The sequence below is a fragment of the Mixophyes fleayi genome, chromosome 10 (assembly GCF_038048845.1).
Source record: "Mixophyes fleayi isolate aMixFle1 chromosome 10, aMixFle1.hap1, whole genome shotgun sequence".
Classification (NCBI taxonomy): domain Eukaryota; kingdom Metazoa; phylum Chordata; class Amphibia; order Anura; family Limnodynastidae; genus Mixophyes; species Mixophyes fleayi.
This window is the reverse complement of record NC_134411.1, coordinates 43,638,724-43,666,367: the sequence shown is the minus strand read 5'-3', so window position 1 is coordinate 43,666,367 and position 27,644 is coordinate 43,638,724. Positions and strand designations below refer to the sequence as shown.

The following is a 27,644-nucleotide window of genomic DNA, read 5'->3' as shown; positions in this document are numbered from 1 at the left end:
TTATCAGCCATTACAATTAATGTCAATCGTTGCTTTTGACAGGGTAATAAAAAAAAAAAAAAAAAAAAAAAAGAGAAAAAGGGAAAGCCAAAGACATTAACCGACAACATTTTATTATAAAAAAATACAGATTTCATAAAGTAACTGCAAGATTATTTAGCTTTACATGACAGATGCAGGGAATGCATAAGAAAAATAAAACATTTATACATTACATGCCCAAGGATTTTTGCATACCTCATTACATGAAATCAAACAAAACAAATAGTCTTAAAAAGATATTTAGCAAAGAATAGGTTTGAATGTCACAGTATAATAGAAGTTACAACAATGTTTCTGGAATTACTACAGGAAAGGCGGCAAACGAACATCTGCAGGATGCGTGCGTGACAGTCTGTGATGGGTTTTCCCCAACTGTGGCACTTCTATAAAGGTCTGTGGGCATCCATTCTGAGCCAGCACTGTGCCAACCATGGCAGTTTGCACCATCAGCAAATGACCGCATGTTCTGTGCACACAAAATGTGCCTGGACGCATTGTGGTAACTTCAATAAGGAATCCTATTCAATAAGGGAGTTTATGTTCCTCTAACAAAAACATTATCAGTTCAATTTAGTATGTTAATATCAATACATAGTATTTCTATATTTAGTCGCATCATTAAAACCCCGAGAGATTTTTTTTTTTTATAAAATAATCAAGTCAAAAATTTACAAAATATCTTACTTCACATTTTATATAGACAGAAATATGCTCGTCCGGTCATGTAATACTGACATACTGGACATAAAACCAAGTCATGTCAAGTCCAGCCTAGGACAACCTATAGCAGTGATCTGTTTCAATATTTACAAAGATTTGTAGCTTAGAGTAAATACAATTTGTTTGTCCAAAGTTAAACTTTTGGAAATCCATCACGGTAATTAGGTAACGTTTGACTTTGACACTGATGTTTCATTGTTTTTTCATGTGGCTGCTACTAGTTATCTAGCCTAGGTCAAGGTCTGAACTAAAACAAGGCCAATGGGAAAGGTTTCAATGAGGGGAATAAAAGGACTGCTTGTAATGAAGCATACCCTTTATACAATGGCACAACACATTGTACATAGTGAATAAACCAGTGATGTGGGCTTCATTGCAAGCAAACCCAAAGAGCATTAATACAACTAAAAGTCCATATTGCACACATTTTTAGCTATATTCTGAATTTGCCAAATTTTACTGTCTCCATGATGAACGTTACTTTTATATATACCAAGTGCACATACAGGCTTTTATCCTTTACTGTACTATAAGGGTATTAATACATTTAAGCAGTGGTCTAATAACCTGTCAGTCTGACATCCTCAGTACTCACTGTTTGAAAATGTTGAAGTAGAAATCCAAATAACGGTTTTACTTTATTCAGTCTACACTTCCAACATGTGTATTAGGATACAATTTTATTTAGTGTACTACTGTATAATGTATTTCGGCTAGCCTCAGGATGAAAACTTTGATGCAAATTGAGCAAAGATATTCAGCCAGTGAGGAATGCCTTGTGTAAACCCTAGTATCATTACATTTCATACAACTCAATGGCTATGTAGGTTATACTTAGCAAAGTGCAATTATTTCCTATGTTTACTACATGCATTGGCTGGAGTATTACAAAGAGCACCATACAGTATTTCTCAGAGTTTAAAAGTTAGTTTTGCCAGTTTGGATATATCTTCGAAAGTTTTCAGCTTTCTTAGTGTCAGTCCTTACTGTCCCACTGTGCAATATCAAGAGCTTCACATGCAGTGCTGTATTGGTCGATTATAACATTTGTACGAGGAACTACAGTATTTCTCAATTAACCATTTTTTTTGCTTCTAAATTGGACAGCAGTGAAGTGAGCAAAAACTAAAATCTATTTAAATGTTGAAAATTATAAAATTATAAAAGACATGTAGAAATTGATATTTCAAGTTATATATTATGTACATTCACAATATTATAAATCTTGAAACTCCTCATACGTTTTCACGAGTAACAAAGCAAAATAATATGTCTGAAATATGTTAATGATAACACAGCTAATTCACTAGGAACTAGTATAACTAGGACACGAGGCATCAATAGAGTTTCACATCTAAGGGATGTTAGTTTATAATGAATAGGTTCCATTTTCATGAGTATTTATTCAGCCCACAAAATGGCTGCCCTCTACACTAACCCCACCCCCCATAATTCTTGCTCCACCCCATATGTAGGACAAAGTAATATTTAGTTGTGTTTTAACTTACAGAAACTGTAAACTTAATGCATTTTCACAGCAACATTACATTCATTTGAAACAGGTATGGTTCAAAGATCATGGTATTCCACATGTTGAGAAAAACAATGCTTAAAGATTTATTATCTAGTCATTGTCCATGTAGGAAGAAATCACAGTCCTATCTTCCTCTTCTGTTGGAAATAGGCATCAAATCTAGCCACTGCATATTCCTACATGAGAAAAAGCAAAACATAATCGTAAGTGTCAAGCTATCTTTAATAGAACAATCTTTATTGTTATCTTTTAGTTATAAGGCATCGCAAGGGGTCCACAGCACCACACTTATGTAATGCTTGTTCAAACACCCTAATTGCAAAATTACGTAAAGAAAACACTAGGAGAGAGGGGGCTGCTTGTGAGATCTTGCATTCTAGAGGGGAGGGGCAGACACGAAGAGGGAGAAGCTGAGTGGATCTTGGTTCATCATATCACCTACATCAGTTTACAAGCCAATACTCATTTAAAATTACTACATGGTAACCTTTTACACTAACACCATTCAGCTAAAAATGTATTTATTTTCTAAACCATAAACAAACCTGCTATTCACTCGCTGGTAATGATTCCCAACTCCCAGACTGCAGATCTCAGGTTGGTTGTAAACACATGTTAGAAACTGAACACCAGAACGCTACAATTTAATGTTTGCTTATTTCACATGTTGTGTTCTGAAACGGTAATGAAATACTACATGCATAAAGCAAAGGGCAAACGATACTCACCATATAGCCAAACTCAATAGAGGAGATTTTTGCCTGTACAATAGACCAAAGACCCCAGAAGAAATGAGATGCAAGGGCAAACCTGAGAGAAAAATACCAAAAATTCAATTTGTAGGTACACTTTCTGCAATTCAATATCTTAGACACTTTATAAACTGCAGTTATTAAATAATATCTACTGTGCAAATGATGGTGTAACCGATGTATCTCTATGCTCAAGCCAGAAAAGCAGTTTTCTGTATATTTCTTTGCTCCACAACTAGAGCAAAAAAGATTTGCAATTCAGCATTCGCCTAATAGCTCCTACGTAACATAGGACTAAGGACTTGTCAGTATTATAGGTGTAAACATTAAGGGGCTGTACACTTTTAGACATGCCTATTTATGGTCTTCCACCCCCCCCCCCCCCACTGCCTTATGTTGCAATTACTTGGCACCGGGACCCAACGTAACTAAAGGTCGGATCCAGGCTGCCATTTAAGACATGGCAGCCAAAGCAGTTTACAGAGCAGGACGACTCCATCCTTTCTGGTCGATTCAATCAACCACTCCAGAATGAAATCAGTGCAGCACTTGAATAGATATAAACTGCAACATCCAAACAGCTCCTGCATTGCCATTCTAATTCTGTCCTAGCTGAATGAACTAGCATGAGATGATGGTGCTTCTGCCATGTCCTAGATGGCAGCACCCAGCTCCTGAGTTAAGGTAACAGTGGGGTTCCCAGGTCAATGGCCTCAACCTAAGTTATACGTGGGGCAGCTGAAAATGGAGTGGGAGGGAGGTAGACTGCACAAAAGTGGACTATGTCTTTAATAGTTTTAAGATTACTTAGCTTGGTCAGTACCATAATTTTGTCTGGCTTAAATTCTTTTATTTTTTTTCCGCAGGGAGAGGTAGTTTGGGAAATCTGCTCAAAATTTGGACAACAAGCTGCTGACTTGTGACTAATGCCACAACTAAAGAGACATATTCCAAACACTATAACATATAATTGAAGCATGTCACAATTGCCAAATGTTTTCGATGTTAACTTGGTGATTAAACCCTCTTTAAAAAGGTCATTAGATATTTTCCTTTCTTAGTACTCAAGAATAACAGATTCCAATCACACTCACCTGTCAACTTCAATTAGCATTTCATTTTCTACTTTACTTCTCTCTTCATTGCTCATGTTCTGAAACCCAGGCTGAAACTCCGCCAGATAATTGGATATAAAATGAAGCTAGAAAACCGAAAGTTGGAACCAGAATATTTGTCACACACTGACAGATTTTTAGTTATAAAAACATCCCTCCCCCATCCCAAAACTTATGAACCCCACATGACAGTGACTTACTACACCCAGATACAGTGTGTTTAAGCAACATGTGGATCTACAGTTGGTAGCATGCCCCCATCACCCACTTATTAGAGCATACTGGAATTTGCAGATGACAGCTGTAATGCCCTATAAAATCTACCCTCCCTGATACCGCACTGGTTAGATTAACCCTTAAAACAATTTTGCTTCAGATATATTTATATTTATTATATTTGTACCTGTTGCCTCTTTGTCGGATACTTTGAAATACTGGCTTTGAAGAATGGAAATTTCTCATAGGTGTAGTCATAGGCCCATTCACAGAAATGATTGCCAATGTCAAAACCCCTGGGCAGACAAAAATGTTCAGGTCAGTGAAAAAAAGTTCCAGGAGAATATTAAATATAATGCAGCTCAATGCTATTCAGATCACCAGCAGCAATCATTAAGATGAAAAGTTGGATTGTGCCCATCAGGTTTCATAGCCTGCCAATCACAACATGCTAACAGCTTTCAATCCATTAGAGATGACAAGTCTGCTTAACCAATAAGATCCCCACATACACTTATCGCTCATTCCTGTACATGAAAAGATATTTTAGACCTTAAGATCTAGTCTACTTCAGGTTCTTAGGGAAAATATAGTCTTCAAACAAGCACGGTTTTTAGGATGCTGTGTGCTTAACCAACTGCAAGCCAGTGGGTGTAACGCACTTAAATGCTCTAAAACATCAACTCAACTAGACGTATTTGTAGCTCAGGGAGATGGACAGCATAGCCCAGTCTATACACAGGTGAACTGTTCTATCTAAATCACATGAAAACTTGTACGATTTGTATTCCATGCACTTGAGGAAAATACAAGCTATTAAGTTTGTTTTGCTGCCAAAAATGTAAAAACATTGTCTTCACAGAATAAAACCATAGGATTGTTCTTTTGCTTCATCAAGCTGTCACTATATGATGTAATACCTATAATTGTAACTGCTGTATTCAAAGTCTATCAGCATGAGCTTCTGCTTTTCAGAATTCTCTCTTCCATCCAGTAACAGGACGTTTCCTGCAAGACCAAGAGAAGATGGTTAGAGATATTAGGGACAATGATGTTTCTTCAAACAGTTAAAGATCTGCATTACATAGAGGGTTAGTAATAGTTGATGTTGATACTCCAATGCCAAGACCATTATATCCATGATAATGCAACACATCCAAATGGTCTTCACAGGATTTTAATAATGTAAAAGTGCAGTATCCCATCCTCAGCCTAAAGACATTAGCTAAAAATCCAACATTAATTCTTACCTTCTTGACAGTCATTGTGACAAAACACAACAGGGGATTGGGTTGTTTCCAGTAGAGTCCTAAAACAAATATTCACATTTTTAATAACAGACTTAGTGTAATAAATAACAGCAACTAAAAATGGTTTCCCAAATAGTTTAATTTTAAACTTTGATGTTCATGTCCACTCGTCTTAACGGATTAATGGAGTCACAGTCTATACTGAAATCTTAAGGCATATATTTTACATACTATTCGTTCACATACCCAGTGGCGCACGCAGGGGGGGTTTCTGAGTCTCTAGAACCCCCCCCCCCTGCGCTAAGTGGCCACTGTCCTACACAGCAGCCGCGGCGCTGTCAAAGAAGCGTCCGCGGCGGTGCTGTATTGTATACAGCACCGCCGCAGACGCTTCTTAGACAGCGCCGCGGCTGCTCTCTCTCGGGTTTTTTTTTTTGGGGTCGGCGGGGAGAAACCCCCCCCCGACAATCCTCCGTGCACCCCTGATACCACTATCATTCTTTATTTGAACAATCATTAAATTTGGTTACAAATGTATAAACATGAAGTTTAGAGAGGCAGTTCGACAGGAGGCCCCTTTGATAACATGGTTACCTGTAATATAACTTACTTCAGAGACGCCATTTCTTTGGGAAGATTGTAGCTTAAAAGCTTATTCAGTTTCCTGGTATGTGACTCTCTTGTGAACTTAATTTTCAGTACCTGCTTCAAGTATCTAAAAACAAAGAAAGAATCATTTAAGATGCCCTATGCATAGTGAACTTGTTCACTATGTCTAAGTATTCCTGGAAGCTGCAAAAAGTGTCCCACTGAAAGTTTAGGCTGATAACTACTTTCCAATTCTGAAGGCTTTTAAACACAAGTCATTTGTTGTGATAAAAATACCCAAAGACAACTCAAAGATGGGATACTGGCACCCTTAAATAAGTCATGCCCTCCCATTGAATTGTCTTTAAATAAGATTTTGCAAAAGCTCCACCCATAAGATGGATAACAAAATTTTCAGATGCAAATATCAGGCACATTCGCACAATAGGCCCAAACTGCATTTGCATTGTAGAAGGCACACTTTGCACGTTCATAATTTGCAGGATACAGACTGCACTAATTGAGGCCAACAAGGTCAAATTGGATAGGTCTGGATGCTCAGCCGTTGTAAGCAGATGTGTGTATGGGAACAATTAACTCTTTATTTAGCAGTTTACCCGTGACTAAAAAAAACAACTAATGGAATGGGGAAAAAAGTAACATACTTCTCCATTGTCCCAAAGAGCCACTTGGGTTCCTTGTTGAATGGCATGCTCATGCCATGAAATCTTGCCATCTTCTCTGCTATTTCAGCAGATATATCATGTAAGCTCAGTTCTTCAGTCTCAAGTTTTCGACTCTGAAAATGAGAATGTTTAATTAGCATAAGTAAATCCCGACTAGTCTCATATATGAAATAAAATGCAATGTTTAGTTACACACTTCATTTCCAATTAAATGATATTTAAAGAATGTCTATTTAAACATTTCTTTAAACATGATATCTATGAGGCTGCAAGTATGCCACTCTGCTTCTATGCTGCCCCAGTGTGGTACAATAGTCTCTGCTAAGCTATTGAAAGAGGTATGATTTCAGCAAAGGAATGGTGCAGAGAGCCATCTGCATTGCATTTAAATTATAAATATTTCAGTTGCCTATACTGCCCACCTTTCTTAACAGTCCCTCAACAAAAGTGCATTAAAATGACATTATGCTGGTGTTTCATCTGGTGTTAAAGGATTTAATTTATTTCAATACACAAGATTTGATAAACATTCATGTCCAATAGCAGACTGACTTGTGTGATGAAGAACTGTTTTCTGATCCATCACAAACTGCAAGAACCCAAAGCATAAAACTGCAAGAACCTAAAGCTTTTGCCAAAAGTCAAGGGGATGCTGGGAGGGGGTCTAAAAGCTTAAATAGCAAAGTGGAGCAAACTTTTTTTTCGTGACTGGTAGCAAAATTCAAACTTCAAAACCAGGCTGTATATGACTAATGCAAAACTACCATGACAGTTTCTCCGAATAAGCTACCTACCCCAATTCAATATTTTTTAATGCTCAATGTCACATCTTGACCTAAGTGCACTGTCCCATAGAGATTAATATTAAAGGTTTATATACTTATTTTCACATATTATTGTGTGATCAGAATAGTTGTGCCCCATTCTATTCCACGTTCCATTCCTGACCTTCTGATCCTCTACCATCTGGTGACTTTCATCCCCTGATCCTCTCAGGGGATGATATCATTTTACATATGATCGTGACATGATCTCACATGACCTAACAATGACCGTGAACAGATTCCGCTAAAGGCAACAAACTTCCTGTATAGTTGCAGTCTGTCACAAGACAGAGTGAATCAGTTGCCAACAGCAGTTACATAATTCTTTAATCTAACATGTTGCACAACACTGGTTCATACAGCACAAGCCAAATGAGTAATACACCATCCTAACTGCACTCACCGGAATGAATTGCTCCAGACGTCCTTGTGGAAATATCCCATACAGCTTAGGACCAAGGGACCTTTCTGCCAGGATTGCAAACATGACACTCTCCATTACCATGGCCGCAGCACCCTGTTTTAGAGACATTGTAGTTTAGAATCAGGCGAACAGCTTTAAAATTCAATAGGTACAAGGATTTGACCACCTCATGACATTGTCAACATGCTTCAGTTACCATAGGGGTTAAACTAATGCTGCAGAGGCATTTGGTTAACCCCATGTAAACAGCAGAGTTGGCCAAAGAAGTGTTTAGTCCATTTAATATAAACAGCAAACCAGCCCATTAAAGAGAACCAACAGAAGCCAGCTTAATTATGCAGGAAGTATTTACCCTCTATAGAGGAGGTTAACTGAAGTTAAAGGACGTTCTCTAATCAACACTGAATAGTCAGCATAAATATACATAATCTGCAAATCACTTAAAATATTGTATATGGAAAGAAAGAGGAAGCTGAAATGAATGCGAGAAATTGCTGATGTAGAGACTATGGAAGGTAAAATGGTTACAAAGATAAAAAATAAATTAAGACAAACAGATTTATAGAGCGCCATTGCCATTACTCAAAAAATGGAAAGCATACACCTCTTAGACTGAGCCAAACTTGCAAGGTAAATGGATTGTGATAGTGGCCACTCAAATTGCTGTAGATGAACATATAAAGACATAAGCATGCATGAACACAGCGGTGCCTTGTGATAATGTAATATGTCAGGATTATAATGGCAGTCATCAAGATACAGCAATTATGGCTTCTCTCCCAGTATGTGTAATTGGGATCAATTACTTATTTACAGCAAATACATGCACTTACTTCATTTAGATAAATAATGATCATAGCCTATGTGACTGCTACAGGGCCCATTAGTGTAGAGGACTAAACATGCCAATGAGATGTCCCTCAGTCTGGCTACTGCTTCATCATCATCATCATTTATTTATATAGCGCCACTAATTCCGCAGCGCTGTACAGAGAACTCACTCACATCAGTCCCTGCCCCATTGGGGCTTACAGTCTAAATTCCCTACTATAGACACACACTCACACACAGACAGACAGACAGACAGAGAGGGAGAGACTAGGGTCAATTTTTGATTGCAGTCAATTAATCTACCAGTATGTTTTTGGAGTGTGGGAGGAAACTGGAGCACCCGGAGGAAACCCACACAAACACAGGGAGAACATACAAACTCCACACAGATAAGGCCATGGTCGGGAATCGAACTCATGACCCCAGTGCTGTGAGGCAGATGTGCTAACCACTAAGCCACTGTGCTGCCCATATATTATGACAGCACTTGAATTTGGCAAACTACTACTAATAAAATGTATCTACAATCCAATTGTTCCCTGAACTGTAATCACATGATTTCATTGTGGAAGGTCTCCGAGTTGGCACGTGACTTCTGCAGTGGAGCACAATCCAATGCAATGCTTGTTTAATGGGTCAAAGTGTTTAAGCCACACTACACTCTATACTACTTGCTGTGATTTTCCACAGCTCTGCTGCCTTTGCTAAATAGTCATTTTTTTTCACACAGCTCAGAAAACTACATTTGAACTCTGATATCTGCAGTCAGCCATCAAAAAGTAAACAGTCCAGTAATGTGTGAATTTGCATAGAGTCGACAGGGTAAACTACCAAGCTTTCACTTCACGCACCATGGACTTTACAGATAGAACATAAACTTGCCTTCTCAGCTTTAAGCAATAAAAAGGTAATCCTTTTTTTTAAGTTTTAAAGGAAACTAAGCACATGACAATCTACTGCAGCCTGCCAGTAACTTACCATTTGACATTACACCTGCAATACAAATCTATGAATGGCCAAACTGACAACTAACTAAACTAATATGCTAATTGAAAGCACCACTAATCATTTTTTTTTTAAACTCCCTGTCCCGACATAACGTCTCATCTCTTCCTGTTGTGTAGGGCTTCAATATGTAGTCTTGGTGGAACAACATGGTTAGTCAATAAAAAGGATGACCACCTTATATTTAAATCCCAGATCCGCTTCCACTTCTTTAGACAACAGTGTTGGGAAGAGTGACTAATACTGCAAGACTCCGAGAGAGAGAGAGAGAGAGAGAGAGAGAGAGATGTACATCTTGGCACAGTTCCATTTAACCATTTAAAATACTTACTTGAAAGAAATTCTCCCTCTGTGTCTCTTGGGTTTCACCTTTGTTACATGACATCTGTTGAGATTATAAACAGTCATTTTACATTTTAAAAAGCAAAAAATATACTTTAACTTCCAGTAATATGTGAAGGAATGTATGTTCTACTCACATCTGGCAGCAAATACATCTTTATCAAACACCATTTTTGCACTGATTCAACCAATTAAAAAAACGCGATGTTCTCTATTTTGCCAAAATTGTTATTTCATTTTGAACTTGCACAATGCTATCCCAAATACTATGTGAATAGTGTGCAAAGTTCAATAAAAGATAAGCAGACACTGCAAGATCTGTATACTTAATGGAAACTGGTTATCTGTCCTCTATATGGCTAGATTGAAAGCTAAAACTATTTTTTATACAGTCGTTTTCTGACTGACTTATAAACTTAAGTAAGTTGCATTTACTGGATGGTCACAAAAGGTCAATAAGCATCTGATACAATGCATAAAATAGAGAACTGATTTTACTTAAGACTTTAAGGGGCATATTCAATTAGCATTTGCGCCCCCAATTATGCGCGGTTGCACGGGTCCCAATACCGCAAAATCGCGGATTTTCATGCGCAACCCATTGGGTTGCGCAAGGAAGTCTGCGATGTTGCGGTACCGCAATGACACTTTACGAGCGGAGCCGCACGTAATCGCGGGCACAGATGCTAATTGAATATGCCCCTAAATGTCACTGCAAGGAGATTTAATGTGTAAGATGTGTGACTGCGTAGGTTAACTCATCATAGGATCAGACAGTGACTATAAAATGTATTCACAGTGACATACAATTTTCACATTCTAGTTTCTTACATCATAGAACCAAACAATTTGGAAATCCTTACTACTGATCAACACAATACTACAAAACGAGCTTTTACTTGGTTAAATAAAAGAAATAAAACACAGAATTAACTACATAAGTATTCAACCCATTGTGTTAATATTTGATACACATTTAGCTGCAAATGCAACCATGAGTCTTTTTGGGCAAATCTCTACCAGCTTTGCACATCTGAACACTGCAGTATTCACCCATTCTTTGCAATATTGCTCAAGTTCCATCAGGTTGGATGAGGATCGTTAAACAGGTCATTCAGGTCATTCCAGTTTCTTGATGGGATTGAGGTCTTGGTTTTTATTGTGCCACTCATTGCTCTGTACTTTGGGTCATAGTGCAAAAATCTCCTTACATTTTAGAAACTGTTAAATCCCTTTCTTCAAGGCTGTAGAAGAACAGACGTTAGGGTATGTTCCACCATTAGGGGGCACGGCACTAGGAAAAATATTTTCTTCCTAAACCCCCCTGTACTGCCTCTAGATTTTTGTAAACTATTTGAGGGAGAGTTTCAGGAGATGGGTTTTTCACCTCCTCTGTCCATCCATTTCCATTGAAAAAGAACCTCAACCCCACTTCTCTCCCTAATCTTAGCCACAGTTCAAGTGGAACCTTGTCTACCTAGAGATTGGGGGGTGCCATTGTTCTGCTGTAATATAAGTTTATCCCCTGTTCTAGGTCTCTTGTATACTGGAATAGGTTTTCCTCCAAAGATTAGTCTATATTTTGCCCTTTATTTTGAGACATTTTCCTGTCCCTAAAGTAAAGAAGCAGTCCCATCATATCATAATTAGGATAGTGTTCTTGGGATGATGCATTGTTAGACTTGCACCAAACATAGCACCTAGTGTTAAAGGCCAACACCTTGCAGCACTTATTATGTGGGTCAACCATAAGCTTTTTTGAAAATTGTAGGCAAGATTTTGTAGGCAAGATAAAGTGCCCAGGCTGTTGTGCCAAGGAGCTTTTAGCCAATTTGGTCATGGAATACCAACAAACAGAGTTGTCATGGGCCTCTAACTATTGCTATTTGCAAATGGATGCTCAATGTACATGTAATTAGAAACAGCAAACATGTGTAGTACATGCATCAATTTAATTTGCATAATTCATACCCTAGAGAACATTGTGTTGATTAGTGGTAAGCATTTCCAAATAAATACATTTTCATTTCCTGTAAGAAAATAAAATATGAAAAATGTCACATTTAAAAGCAGTCATTTCATAGCCACTATTTCCCCCACTAATTATTCCAAAATAAACATTAATCAATTCTAGAGTGTATGCATATCATCCAAAGAATGCGGTGATAACACCAGGTATTAATCTCAGCTCAACCAGTCTGCGTTTTTGCAAAGTGTGGACTATAAAGACACACTTTTTCTAGCACTCTGGTTCCCCATAATTGTCAATTTTATTTCAATATATATATATATATATATATATCTCCAGTCCTTTTAAGTGGTAATATGTCTGACTTTCATGACTTTCTTATCTTGTGTATACATGCAGACTAGTCCATTGCCTAGGCAGAAGGATTATTGTCCACCAAATTCCTTTATACATACACATGACACCAGGGGGTCTCATGTGTTAAGATAGGGAAAGGCCAACAAATAAAGCTATTTGAGATCGAGGTCTCTACCAGGTGACAATTGGTCCCTGGAGTACTGCCTTTGTCCAGATCTCTTTTGGCAAGTCTTGGGAAACTGTGTGTCAAAACCAGAGTGACAGTAACTCTGGGCCGCTGCCTTGCTGGTAGCTTCAAAGGAAGAGTATCTGCATCCCAGAAAAGCTTGAATGGACAACACCCCCTGAGAGTGGCTAGGATACAGGTGAGGTGTTTTCATTATACCCTGTATGTTGTCTGTGCCAGACAGTAGTGCTATTTATTCTGAGCTATTATTTAAATATTATGGCTGTTTCTGGCTACCATTATTTTAAATAAACCTATTTTATTTTATTTCGGATATTTGCCTGGGGGATTTTGAACCCTGGATAGGTTTCGAGTAGGCCAGCTGTGCGTCAAAGTAATACATTTACCTTTCAGAGGCTAATATTGTGCAATATTTATCTTGGCTAGACATACCTTATTCTAAAGAGTTTACCAATATTCCTGTATGGGAACATATGAAGATACAGAGTAATGTAGAATAGAGCAGAACATTTCTTATATCTAGGAAATTAGTTAAACCAACTATGAATAACATCAGAAATCAGGTATCTGAAGAAAATCTATTTACATGAAACAGCAGTTGAGCTGTCCAATCCATGCAAAATGTAATGAAACATTTTATTAATTGATTACTTTAGACAAATGTTTGGGTAAAATGGAGCAAAGTTACAAAATCTGTCCTGCAAAGTCAAATTTTAGTGGCAACAGTGCACAATTAGGTATTGGATCAGCTTTTTAATAGCAAAATCAAATATGACTTTTAGTAGGTATTGGTGAGAGATCATATTGCCTTGGAAAAGCAATATGGTGAAAAAAGTTATATAGCCAAATATGGATAGAGTATGGATTAAATTGTCATCTTACATAATTGATTTTATGCAGGCTGAAAATTGTATTAGAAGTACAATACAATGTTTATACAAAATGCAAAAATAAAGTTGTCTACTTTATCTTTTAGTGGCATACATGACTCCATGTTCTGGATCAATAAAATGTTCCAAACTGCTTTTCAGAAAACCTGTTTTCTAATTATAACTGGCATCACTTAACTTATGGGGCTTGTGCTGGACCAAAATAAACTAAGGAATTTCAACTGTAGTATTTAATTTGAGTGTATTTTCACTCCCACGCCAACTGCATGGTGGCACCCACACCAGTGTACATATATTGACCTACTTTTGATTCAAGCCCTACTGACAAATGGGCCGCACGTGCAAATGAAGCAAATATTTCCAGGGCCACTTTACATTTTCAATCCCTCCCTGCACCTGCCTAATACCTCTTTAGAAAAGTAGTTTTATCAGTTTTCTGATTGAAATGTAATCAGTATCTGAATTAAATTTCAGTTCAATATGTAAGAAAATTAAAAGTGTGTGCTCCCCAGAAGTTGTACCTTTAACCTTTATGGGGCCTATTTACTACTTATTAGGGTTTACCCTTGATCACACCATTTATTATTATTTTTTATCTGCGACAGCACTTCTGAAAATAGCTGTCCCGGCATAGTACTACCCCCCCCAGCGATGTCTTAAGCCGCTGTGGCTAGAGACATTACATCCATGTGTGGCCGGCTAGTATATACTACGCTCATTGTCGTGCATGTGCAGATCCAAACTACGGAAAGACTACTGTGTCCGGCAGCTATATAACAAGGTAAGACATGCTTAATGTCATCTGAAGACTACGTTAGCATTTTGTGGAAAGCTACGCCTTTTGCAGCTTTGTAAACAACTGTCCCCATAGAGAGTTATGGGGACAGCGACACTAAGGACCAAGTAAATGGAAGGAAAAGGAATCTATTCTCTGGCGTTTTTGCTTCGATAAATGACACAAATACTTAAAGTTGCCATAATCAGGTGAAAACAGCCATAAATAAATAGGCCTCTATATTAGCTATCTTAGATGTTATGACTTCTACATACAACTCAACACATTACCTCATTAGTTCATTTTGGTTCTAAGCACAGCTGTCCCATAAAGGTTGAAAAAAAATCTAAGACTGATGCATGCACAATAAACCATTGTTTATCAAATTAAAATGTAAAGCTTTACATAATGCTCCGACTCCAAGGTCGCATACTATACCGTGTATCGTGTCTGTCACCTGGAAACCAGAGTGTGCAAGGCACGATGGCATGGATACGCCTGCAGCAAAGAACACATGCACATACAACTAAAGAGGTATATCACCCCACCCCAACAATGATTAATCTCCACCCACATAACCCACCCACTGAGACCTGGAGAAGACAACAAAAACCAGGCCACGCTTCTCTATTAGGCATAGTTATACTGCCTTTTTATGCTATTATGCTACACATTATGTTGTGCTGAGGAATGTTGGAGCATTAGTAGATAATTATTATAAAAGCAAGTTATTAAGATTTCCAACACCTCAAGTTAATAAGTAAAATGAAAATATGGTCAATATATTATACCAAGCAATGAATAACTATCCGATCTGTTGGTTACATGACTAATAAAAATAATAATAATTTTTATAAGTAGAATAAATACCAAGCTTTAAATATGTTAAAGAGTCAAAAAATGGCCAAAACAGGTAATCCTACACATTATTACGAGTAAAATTTAGCATTACCAGCCACAACAGTTTTCACCTTCAGATTCTTGATATAAAGTGATCTAGTCCGTAGTCTTTACACAATTCCTAGTACAAAAAAAATAAATATTTGCCTGGTATCTTATTTAAAAGACAGCAACATTCCTCTCTTACATGGCTCTTGGAATGTTTGTCAAGGTAAATATTATGTTTCTAGTAAAAATGCCGAACTGTTAATCATTGTAAAAAAAAAAGGGGTTGAAAATAATAATAAGTTCTGTAGACATTAAGCCAAAACAATTGAATGTGCATGGTTTACACTAAGCACTAGCAACATAATATAGCTCAAGGAAAAAAAACCCAAAAATGATGATTGTTCAGCTTTAATTAAAAGTGGTGTGCACAATTACATAATTAAAAGAATCATGATTTGGGTGCATCCCTAATATCTAAAATGTTTGTCAGGAGGAAGCTTGTACTTACATCACTAAAATAGGACTACATCAAGTCATCAAGGAGTTTAGCAATAATATAAACGTCTACAGGCCCCTTTTTCATTTCTTACCATTTATCTTTCTTTCACCAGCCTATGAATTTTACGTTTACAAGCATTGCTATCAAACCTAATACAACAATGACTTCTGTACAAAATATGTTTGATATGTGGTTTCTACAAAAGTATACAGCAGATCTAGGCAACCAGTGGTATCTAGCTGGCAGGGTATGCTGGAATGTAATGGGACAGCTTTTGGGCCACCAGCTGCTTACATCTGCTCTATAGCACCACGCATATAAATAATGGTTATAATGTGAGAAACAAGATGACTTTGGCTTCCCTATATTTCATGTGTAGGTTTAAAGAGAATAGGGCAGAGTTCAAAGTCAAACTGAAAGACTACTGGAGAAAATGCCAGAACAGAGATGAGATTAGTTGGCGATAGGCAGTAAGCGAATACTTAATGTGATTATCAAAGTCCGTGCCACATTGCACTATTGGTTTGGACTTTGAACCATGACTGATTGGGAAAGCACTAACAGAAAAATACAGAAGCTATCAAGCCAACAACAACTATGAAGCCTTCATATAAAATTAGAGCAGATCTGGAATTAATCTTAAAAACCTTGCATTCATATTTCACGCATTTTCATTTACCTCTAATGGGATTATTTTCTATTTATTAATCAGTATAAGGAACATTCTACATTTACCTACAACCAACTGGGGCACACCTTTAGTGCCCATATGGGGGTAACTAGCACTTTATAAATAAAAATTATGCACAATGCACGCAACAGAATTATGTTTCATATCCGAATATAACTGTCCTTTGGCAGTCAACCTAGTCATAGCGATGATTTGTCGTGTTCAATGCAATTATGCATTGTGTGATGTTGGAGGTACAGTTTCTTAAAATAAACTATACCAGTGGTAGTAATAGAACCTATACCTGTGGCAGTAGAAGAACTTACTTGTTTTAACTAGGATTGTTTTGGTTCAGATGAAATAAGATTTTTATTTGTTTGCAAATTGGACTACATATCTTTATTGTATGGGCATTGGATAAACAGGCAAAATCCCCATTGACAAACAAACATGTGCACCTAAAAGACGGCTGCCTTATGAACTTTTATTTTTAAGTATTTGTATTAGAATTTATTATATTTATAATATAGCAATTCTCATATTGCCCTTTATGTTTTACTTTCCCATCACCATAAACCCTACCCATCTCCCCAAAATCCGTATAGGGGTCACCTGAAACTCCAATAGGACCCCTCTTATTTTCACAACTACTAGAGCCAAATTGATTCTAAAAGTAACTAGTGCAGCAATTAGTATTAAAATACTTTTTTTATGGATCATTTAATATTGCAGTTCATAATGCTAGATTCGGGTTTCCCTTGCATGTAGCAGGGAATATTTTTAAGCCAGCATGGAAATACCCTACAAGGTCACAAAGATTTCTTCTTACAAATGCAGAAGTGCACCGCACCTCTGTATACAAGAAATGCCATTCACCATGAAGACATGACTGTCATTTCCTAGGGACAGATATATACAGTAGCAGTGAATGGATTAAAAACTTATGTACTGCGATTTTTGAATCACCCTGTAGTTACAATTGTTGCATGGATATACGTAAGTTTTATTTATAAAGTAGTCACTATTAATGCAGGAGTACAACAAAATAATTGCTGTTGAATGTATTCGGTATTATATGCAGATAACCTTGTAAATGTGACCCTCTACAGCCTGATGGTACATTTATTCTACAAATAACAAACCTCTAGAGTTGCTAGTAGAATCAGCACTCAAGTTATACTAATTTAAAGTCAAATCAGCACAAAATTAAATACCAAATTAAGTTAAAGTGATTTACCCTTTACTAGGTTGCCTTTCCTACAACAACATTTACGGCACCTTGTTGAGCTCACCCACCTGTAGGATAGCGCCATATAATCGCAGCAAGACGTTTCGCGGTTCATTGGCTAAAGACTTCTCATCCTCTGGTAAGGAGCAAAGAAATAGCTTGTTGCTTAGGCCACCTCTGCAGTAAAAATACAACATTACACACATTGACTTTAACATCATAGGCAGTATGGTGGCACAGTGGTTAGCATTTCTGCCTCACAGCACAGGGGTCATGAGTTCAATTCCCAACCAGGACTATATGTATTTGCGGAGGTTTCCTCCCACACTCCCAAACATACTGGTAGATTAATTCACTGGTAACAAAATTCTACTTTGCGTGTTATGGAATTTAGAATATTCGATCTAATGGGACAGGGACTGATATCATACAAATTCCCTGTACATTGGTGCTATATGATGATTGACAGTTCCTTCAGAACAGTCATTTACAAACTAAATTTATATCACCAACAAAATAAGAAAGGTATTGATGGCCATTGATGATTCTGGACAAACTGGATAGGGATCCAGGTGCTTGGGCAGAACAGAGACAGCTTTAACAGCGGATTAATCGGCTTGGGAATATACTGTATATCATACTTGCCAACTCTCCTGGAATGTCCGGGAGACTCCCGAAATTCTGGTAGGGCTCCGGAGAGAGCAGGCAAATATCCCGCATATGGCAACATGCTCCTCAAAATGACGCAATTTGCAGTGAATCGCGTCATTTTGGCCCCGTCCCCGCGAAAAAAAAACAGCATTTTGTCAGAGCCAAAATGACGCAAATTACCGTGCCCCGCCCCTCCCGCCCTCCAACCACGCCCCCTTGTCTGGGATCTCCCATAATTAGCTTGCCAAAGGTTGGCAAGTATGTTGTATATGTGCATATTAAAAAAATCTCAAATTACCATTTAGTTTTAGAAAAAGTTTTCCAGTTTTCACTTCCTTTAACGTAAAATATTCGATATATTTTATTACTCATGTTTTTATTAAAGAAATGTAAAATCCCTGCAACGATCTCTATATAAATAATTGTAACACTTTCACCCACCATGAAAGTAACACATTAAACAGATCACTGCACAGGATTACCTGGGCCGCACAGTGAATAAGGTCTTTTAGGACCTTAAAAAATGCAGAGCTACTAAAGTTATCTGCTTGATCAAAAGCTCACTGGTTAGGCAATTGTGGCTTAAGTGTTTATTTTAAGAAGGTGTGGCATGTCTGCAGATTAAAGCAGAAGAATTTTTTTTTCACTTGTTAATCGACAATTTCCAATACAAGTTTATATGCAGATGCAATTTGTAGAAAGTTTTAGATTCACATCAATTTTATGGCATTATATTATTCCTTACAATACTTCTATCTGTTCTGTCTAGACCATGTTACTCATATTTTATATTCAGGATAACCAGACCTGCATTTCAGAATCAGTCAAGAATTTGTCCTGAATAAAATCTGTTTATCACTCAATCTGCAATTCCGTTATTTTTTTTGTTTTTTTAATGATCTACTATGATAATGCTTGCATATGTCTCCTTTAAAAGACAACAAAAAAATGACAGTTATCCACATAGGAAATGGGTTAAAAGAGGAAATTAATTACAATTTGATGTTAGGTCAACACTGCAACTGATCTAGTTTCATATAGCTCCCACTCTACCCACAGCTCCATTGTCTCAATTCCAATATTCCCAGTGAATTGTCCCAGGCTCCAAGTACGCCCCACTCCATTGGCAAAGGTGCTAGTTCTACTTTCAAACTGGTGTTTGAAACAGTGGTTAGAGACAGGTGCAGGGTTTTACTGACTGATTGTATTGAGGTTGAGAGTCAAGTTATTTCTGGAAAAGATTTTAAGGAGATTTGTCTGGAGCTATGGAAACACTAACCCAAACACTAAATTTAACAGTAGTCAATTTAAGAGAACTTAGATTACAAAGAAACTGCGTACAAAATAGCAGTATGGAGGGGTTTAAAAATTACCAGTCACCTAAAGAAAATTTTTGGGCTGTGCCATTTTTCATGCAATCAATTTAATGGAACCAATGACACTGCGGAGGGCTGACACTAGGCCTCAGTGATGCTTCTTAGTGAATTGATAAATTGCACTCATGACCTTTAACTTAAAACCTACATAAAAAATATATTAAAAATCTACCTCCAAAGAAGACAGACTACGTGGGCCTGTAGACTTTTGCCACCAAATTCTATATCTTTAATGATTATTTGTTCAGCCCACTACATGCTTCGAGCTGTGGCACTCCTTAAAAGCTGCATTTCTTTCTCCCACTTACTCACCCCATTCTACAACATTGCACAGCCCCAAGACAAAAATAGGAGCCCCCTGGGCTACAAGAAGGGGAAGAAGCATATAAGTAATATGTGAAAATACAACAAAACCAGTTAACCATAAGCCAATAGTAACAAAGGGTAATTTGGTAGTTACATATGTTTAGTATGTGGTTTGCACGGCTTCCTGCTATACATGTTGATCATAATATATGGATGTCAAACAATCTGGTTATCTTCTTAATTATCACACGGATTGAAAATATTACTTTAAGGAGTAGATTAAAAACTATTTTGTTTCAAACTCATGACTACAGGTAGCCCAGCGGTAAACAGCAGTGGGTCATGGGTTTAAGTCAATCAGGGCCCTATATGTGCAGAGCTTTCATGTTTGAGTGGGTTCCCTTCAACATTCAAAAAACACATACTAGCAAGTTAATTGCTCTCTTTTATAAGTCACCTGCAAAAGAAGTCTGGTAGCAGTGATCATCAATAACATTACAAACAAGACAGGTATATAGGAACATTTCGTTCGCCCCACAACCATAAACTTGTTTAAAAACTCTCCTACCCTGACAAGCTACTGACTTTTTTAGGGCAAGTGGTCTTTCAATAACAAATTGCCAATTCTACAAGTAGCTATATTGGCTAGAACACCAAACAGTAATATTTTATGAACAGACTATTAAGTTTAGATAATATTTATATACCAATATTTATATATTAAACATAACTACAATGTTGTTGTTGGCTAAATGATATGCTATTTTATAATACACTATTAAACAGTATACCATGATAGTGAAAATGAAAAAGGTCTAGTTTTATAAATACTTTGCTTAAACTGCTTCCTTGTGTGCTGCAACTTGCATATTTTATTAGGCTCCTTATCTTTGGCATGACTCATTTCTATCACACATTTATAGAGAGGTCACCAGCTCTATTGACTCATTTCTTCTTATTTTAATGAGTCACTATCTGTTCTACTTTACTCAATTTTATTTTTATTTTTTTTTGGAGGGGGAGGGGTAACCACAAATACAGCATAGGGAGGAATCTCAAATAAGAGAAATGCAGATTATAATCTTAAATTTAGCAATATTGTGTCAGCTTATATTGTACTATAACATATTAGCAAGGATCCAAATAATAACTATGTGCATTAGCATTAGATTAAAAAATGACATTACTGGGAATTGAGTTACAGAAACAGGATAATTGCCACAATAGCATATGCAAAAACGTCATTATATAGTGGAGTTGGGGAAACAATCGCTGAGTGGCTGTTCACCAGCTAGCAGCCCCACCATAACCTTCAAGGAAAAGGCTGGTACTAGCTAGAGAGTCACATATTGTTAACTTTTGGCATATGGTTATGGTGGAAGTACAATAGTGTACCCAAATCAGGCATACACACAGTGCCATTTACAGTACTGATATATATATATATATTTTTTTTATTATTTTTTTTTTAATTGTTTTTTTACTTACACAAGATGTACATGTGAAGGATTCTAGTGGGTGTAGTAATGGCTTTTTGTGTATGTTTAAATGTTTTATTCGTATATTATATCACACATTAGTCATGTGCCCTGCCCAGCACTGACCGTATAACACTGATTTGGAACCGCTCCTCCTCCAGCAACCTCCACGCACCGGGCAGAAACTCCTTACACCAGCGGTAAGCTTTGCGCCTGGTTCGTTGATCCGGTTCGTCTTCCTGCGCCCTGCAGCTCTCGTCCTCCTTCTCTCTATTCTCCGCTACCACCGGCTCCCCGATTCTCTGGCCGGCCACCAGCCCACCGGCCGAGTTGATGATTAAACCCAATGCATTAGGGAGCTCATCCCCGCAGGCGAACTTCGTCTTCATCCTAGTAAAAGAAACGGTCCTAAGCGAGATAGTGAGAAATACACTGAAGCTACTGTGTACTGTGTTTAGAATTCTCAGGATATGATTACAGTAGTTAAATATGAGAACATACGTGTATAACCACCTTTAAAATAAAACCTCTTAAGATACCACCACAATTGTCTACTCTCATCTAACGTTCGTCTGCTTGACAACTACCTTATATAGATTCTGTGAGTCAACGTCACAAAGGAGAATTGTACTCCCTAAAATGCACCTCCCACTGTTACAGAGCTCTGATTAGCTGAGAAATACAGCATTACAGTCGCTATGATGCTGGTCTAGCTGAGGCTTGCCGTAGTGACACGTGTGGTCACTGCTGGTACTGCACAGTAGCTCCATTATTACTCGTGCTGGCTGTAGTTGCTATAGTTACAGACTTAAGTCTGCCAAGAAGGTGACTGGGTATAACAGGGAATTAAACGCAGAGGAATAGATTCAGACGTATAATCCCATGAGAAAATAAATCACAACTGAAGATGCTAGTCTGTGATTTGAGATTTCTTTCATTTCTATAAAATGATTTAATCTTTATACATTTTTAGTTACATGCTAATAATGATCCACAATTCCTAGATTGGCAATTCCTTGGTTGTGTGGGATAAAAGTGGTCATATTATGCACAATGTAATGTTTTCAGGACCATAGCCTACCATTGTCTTAATACTTGCACTTTAATTTGTCTAGACCAGTGATGGGCAGCCCAATGTACCTTTAAGGACGCATTCGCAGCCTTCCAATCTCCACAGGGCTGCACATTACCCTTAATGGGAACTGAAAAGGCATCCGCAAAAGCTCTCGGCAACCCCACATCACTCATGCCAAAATGCACCCACATGCCCACCATAGGTGTGCAAAATGGGTGTGCCGGCAGCAGTGGCCAGCACATGCAATTTAATATGTGGCTCGGAGAGCAGATCGACGTAGCAAGGACCCTAGTCGTCTGCTCCCAATTTAACTGAAGTTTGACCTGGACCAGCCGACTTACATGTGACAATAGGGGATAAGGGAAAGGTGAGAGTGTAGAGTGCTCTTCCTCCCTCCTCTGCATGGGCTCCAGCAGTAAAGGTAAGTGGGGAGATGTAAGAGGTATGTAAATGGCATAAGGGGCATGTGGAGAAGTCTAACGGGCATTTAAGGGGCGGCTGATTGGCATGTGGGGAGATCTGATGGCGCTTTGAAGTAATTTTTTAAAACGGCACTTAAGACAAAACCCATCGGGTTTTGTCTTTAATAAAATTGCCGTTTGAAGAAAATGACTTGAAAGCACTGTGATTTGGTGGTTCTACGGATCCGCCACATAGTAAATATACAACTTAATGGTAAGTGTAGAGAGGTTTATGGCGTGAAACCGTTCAAACCATCCTGCAGCTTGCATCTGTTTTTTTATTATCTTACCTCCTTTTATCTTCACACAAAACTTACAATTTTAGTTTTCAATGGACCCATCCTTTAAATATATAGCTGATCTGCTTTTCTATTTCTTGCTACTAATATTTTGCCTACCATAACTACCTCAGTAGCCTGCCAGCTGTTGTGATAGGTAGAAATGCACGCTACATCTCGACATCCCTCCCAACAGTCCAGATTTGCGGGCACAGTCCTATCATCCCGATAGTTGTCACTTTTGTCCCACCTCCTGGGAAGATGGGAGCTGTGTCAAATATTTTCATGGGGCAGGTAAGGCAACACACATCTGCCTCTGGTGCACACAGCAATTGAAGAGTACATTTTTAGGGATGGGAGTTGAGAGTCGCCTAGGGAACACCCCTGGATGCTATGGTCCACCCCCAAGTGGCATGGCCATTCCTCCACTGGTTTGACCATGACCCTTGTCCCAATTCCAGACGGTTTTAAATTAGCAAATAAGGGGCAACTCTCCAGTTCCTGTTCTCTGTAGTACATGAGAACAGTCAAAGAAAGCAGCAGTATGCACACAAGAGGGTAAATGTTTCAAGCTGCAATTTTTTCAGCGATTTAAAATTGCCGCAATTCGCAAGAGATAACCGGCAATTTGAGTCCCCAAGTTCCCATATGTATTAAGTAGCGATTTTTAGTCTGAAATGCCAAATCGCTGTTCAACTCTCACGACTTATGATGATTTAAACTTGCCCGCATTTAACTGAAAAATCAACCATTTTCAAACCAATACTCCTTTCTCATTGGTTGTAAGCTTTTTGCCCTCACTAACATTACAAAAAGCAAGCTACTTCCTTATTTGAGTTGATAGGGGTTTCAGAAGCATTGAGAGAGCAGGTGACAGTGTAGGAGAGAGATTAGTTTGTGTTAAGGAGCGTGGTACGTGATTTTTGTGTGGTTTTGGCTTAGTTGATTTAGTTTTCCTTGTTTCTCTTATTGTCTGTATGTTTATTGATATTTATTTTTTGGGTGAGTGTTGTTTTTTGGTGTTTACTGTATTTACCCTGCCCTTGGTTTGTGATCGTATTTGTTTGTTGTTTTGTATCTCCCCTTAGTTTTATTTGTCAGTTTATTTGTTTTTTTTTGTTTATCTTTCCCCTGTGTATTTGTCTGTGAGCATGGTGAGAGGAAGGAGAGGTGAGGAGGCCAGGGACAGTGAGGAGAAGGAGAGAGAGAGGAGCTAGGAGGTGTGGAGGAGCAGGAGGAAGAGACAGACCCTTCTGTGGGCAAAACTAAATATAAACAGCTTTTCCCTATTGAGCTCCTTGAGGGCATCAACGTTCGTGTCAACGACAGACCTGTGTCTCAACCTAAGGCTGGTGAGTAATGTATAATGTTGAAAAGGTTTATCCTTTATGTTCAAACAGTAAACCTGCAGTATGTAAATGATTTTTCTGCACATCGCGAACAGAAATCTGAGCATTTGTAAAAGATTTTTTCTTTATTTTTGTTTTTGGTGAATGTTTTTTGCACATGAAAAATATATTAATATCAAACATTTCACATTTTTGTACACGCAGCCTCTGCCCAAAGGCAGACAGCCCCAGCAGTCGATACCCAGGAGGAGGATGACTCCTTAGAAGGTAAATCCACGTATGTTGTAGTGGAGTGGGGGGTGGGGGAATACTATTAATCCTTTGCCTGTAATGAAAAGCACCTGTAACTGCTTTTGTCCAGATAATGGTTATTAATGTTTTTTTTGGGGGGGGTTTTCAAAGGAACATCACAAGCTCAAGAATCCAGTATTGGGGGCACATAGGATATGAAGGTACTAGAGATCCAAGGTGACATTTATGTGAAGATGGAAACTGTGCCGGACGTCACTCAAGTCCCGCAGTGTGCAGAGTCTGCACTACCAGCCTCTCCAGAAAATTCCCCACCGAGCCAAGGACAACAGCCTTCTGTCCCTAATTTGGCACAGTCCATCTGCCAGTTTAGTGAGGTGAAGGCGACTTTGGTGGTCTTCCATCAGGACTCTCTGAGGGGGATATAAAGACAACTTACAAGAGGCTTTCATTACTTGAGGAACATGCAGGACCATCAAATGAGGTTATGTACCACAATGGAGCAGATAGACAATTCGTTGGTGCAAATGAATAGTGGCATCAATAACCTTACTGGGGCAGTCTGTGAGTTGTCCTCAAATTTAAATTCTATTTGTGGCCAAATAATGGCACGGGTACCGGTGCCCCCATCTTCAGGTGGAAGCAACCAGAGCACTACCCTGAGCCTGTCATTGCTCACTACTCCTGTGTGTAGAAGTCGGAGGATCAGGGGTGACAGATGACAGCTAGGCCAAGTCTCCTGACTCTCTAGCAAAGACAATTTTAAAAAAAGTTTTTTTTGCTTTGCATTTAAGTGCCTTTTTTTTTATTCAGCAACAGACTGTTATTTATGTTTATTTAAATTTAGTTAGGAAATAAATATTTTTTTGCACACTGGTGTTGTTTACTTGGGTAATCTGGGTACACTTATGATATTGTTTTTATCTTTCAATAATGCCTAAATAGTTATTTCAACAAACATACATATAACATAAAATAAGGTTATTGGTGGTTGCAAAAAAAACCAAAACTGCGTATGATGTTGATAATGACTTTGGCTCTACAAGAATAGGTACACATTAAAAACAAGGTTATTAGTAATTACACAACAATTACACTTACTTAAAAACCATGCTCACCTGAAAAATAAGTCTCAATGATCCTTTCTTTGACCTGCCTCTCCCCTCTGTATTATGAACATCAGCTGCTGGAATGAACTCACCTGATTTGTTACTGTGTATCGTTGGTGTTAGCTGTGTACTTTGATTTAGGGCCAAATTATGCAGCACACAGCACCACAACACCATATCAGCCACCTTACCTGGGGCATAGAGAAGCACAACGTCAGATGTATCAAGGCACATGAATGTGGACTTAAAGACCAAAGGTAAGTTCCATCACTGCTCTATGACAGCGGTGTTGGTTAACCATGGTACAACAATGAAAAGAAAGCTTTTGTGCAATACTTGATCATATGAAAAAAGCAGAACATTGGTTCCCTACAGTGGTGACCGTATAATTGGTGGTATTGCTACAGTGTGGGGGTGGTGTGATGGTGATAATGTTGTAGTGTGTTTGAGGTTTAGTATTGCTAATAAGTGGGATAGGGTATTGCTGTAACGTGGAGGTAATTCTGGTTGATGTAATTTAGGGGGGGTATTCATGATTGCTGTAATGTGGGTGGTTATTGATGTAGTATAAGTGTGTGTTATTGCTGCAATTTTGGTACTAATAGTGTATTGACATGGTATTTATTGATGTAATGGAGGTACTAACAATGTAATGTTGGTGGTCATTAGGAGAAATAGGCCTATTTGTTAAATGTAAATGCTAATGATTTAATGCTGGGCTGGTTGGAGTTTTCTAAATTTCATGTACCCATTTTTTCCCCAAATTGGAGCATTCCAGGATCCAGACAAGCAGCAACTAAAGACACCAGCAGCCACAGCTGGTGAAATAAAAAAAAAAAACAGGTAGGAGAGACCAGTGAAGACTGCCAACTGTCCTGAATTTGGTGGGGGACTGTCCATCTTAGTCAGGATTTGATCTGACTGCAAGAACAGTTGGGAGGTATGTCCTGCACTATACCGCTTGTGAAGGCAGTAATGCGTGCACCTAACAGTAGTGCACACAGTATTGCCTTTGTACTTGTCTAAAATTTGTCTAATAACCATATTACATCATAGGAGCCCCCCCTGTCTTAAGTTCAGTTCTGGTTAGCAGGAGAATACTGATAGTTCCTCCCAGTCCCCGGAGAGGACACAGCCTGCAGCATGCTGCAAGCCAATGAGTTCTAAGTCTCAGGAGATTTGGTACACTTTACAGGAAGCTCCCACCCTGATGGATGTCAGCAGCATCAGAAATATAGATAAGCACAGTGGACTGGGAGTATCATAATGTGTCGGGGGTGGGGTGGCGTGATGTATATGGGGAAGGTGTGATAAATGTAATGTTTTATTATAATGTTTGCATCTACGCTCCATGTTGACAACGACCCCAAAGCAATGTGGCCAAGTCCTTTAAGGCGCCACTGCTGCGCGGCGGCACATGTTTTATTTCCTACTCATCAGCAGAGGTGGACCTGTATGCTTTAATTGCCAAGGTTGATTTTTAGTTAGACTGTACAATATTATTTGAAATGGACAAAGGC

General features: G+C 38.3%; 1 protein-coding gene across 3 annotated transcripts; it reads right to left on the bottom strand.

Annotated features, from left to right (window-relative positions):
* Positions 1–96: 96 nt before the first annotated feature.
* On the bottom strand, positions 97–22,174 carry CHKA (choline kinase alpha). Of its 3 annotated transcripts, none has more exons than XM_075188612.1 (13): positions 22,105–22,174; positions 21,730–22,011; positions 17,861–17,969; positions 10,319–10,372; positions 8,131–8,244; positions 6,883–7,016; positions 6,240–6,344; positions 5,630–5,688; positions 5,300–5,387; positions 4,567–4,675; positions 4,143–4,249; positions 3,025–3,106; positions 97–2,472 (listed from the first exon to the last, which is right to left on the bottom strand). In XM_075188612.1, exons 2-13 carry the CDS (start codon positions 21,990–21,992, stop codon positions 2,413–2,415), a joined length of 1,284 nt encoding a protein of 427 aa, XP_075044713.1. In that variant the 5' UTR covers positions 21,993–22,011; positions 22,105–22,174; the 3' UTR covers positions 97–2,412. The 3 variants fall into 3 exon arrangements, with proteins under 3 accessions (XP_075044713.1, XP_075044715.1, XP_075044716.1); XM_075188614.1 differs by having other exon boundaries at positions 22,117–22,134; XM_075188615.1 differs by having other exon boundaries at positions 21,730–21,993; positions 22,105–22,124.
* Between the last annotated feature and the right edge of the window lie 5,470 nt (positions 22,175–27,644).

Bases quoted from the DNA above. Each gene is read 5' to 3' on its own strand.
- CHKA (XM_075188612.1), bottom strand. From the start codon at position 21,992: ATGAAGACGAAGTTCGCCTGCGGGGATGAGCTCCCTAATGCATTGGGT. The intron at 5,388-5,629 runs GTAAGAATTAAT...TTGGTCTTGCAG, and splicing joins TCACAATGACTGTCAAGAAG to GAAACGTCCTGTTACTGGAT. The intron at 3,107-4,142 runs GTGAGTGTGATT...TTTTTCTCTCAG, and splicing joins ATGCTAATTGAAGTTGACAG to GTTTGCCCTTGCATCTCATT.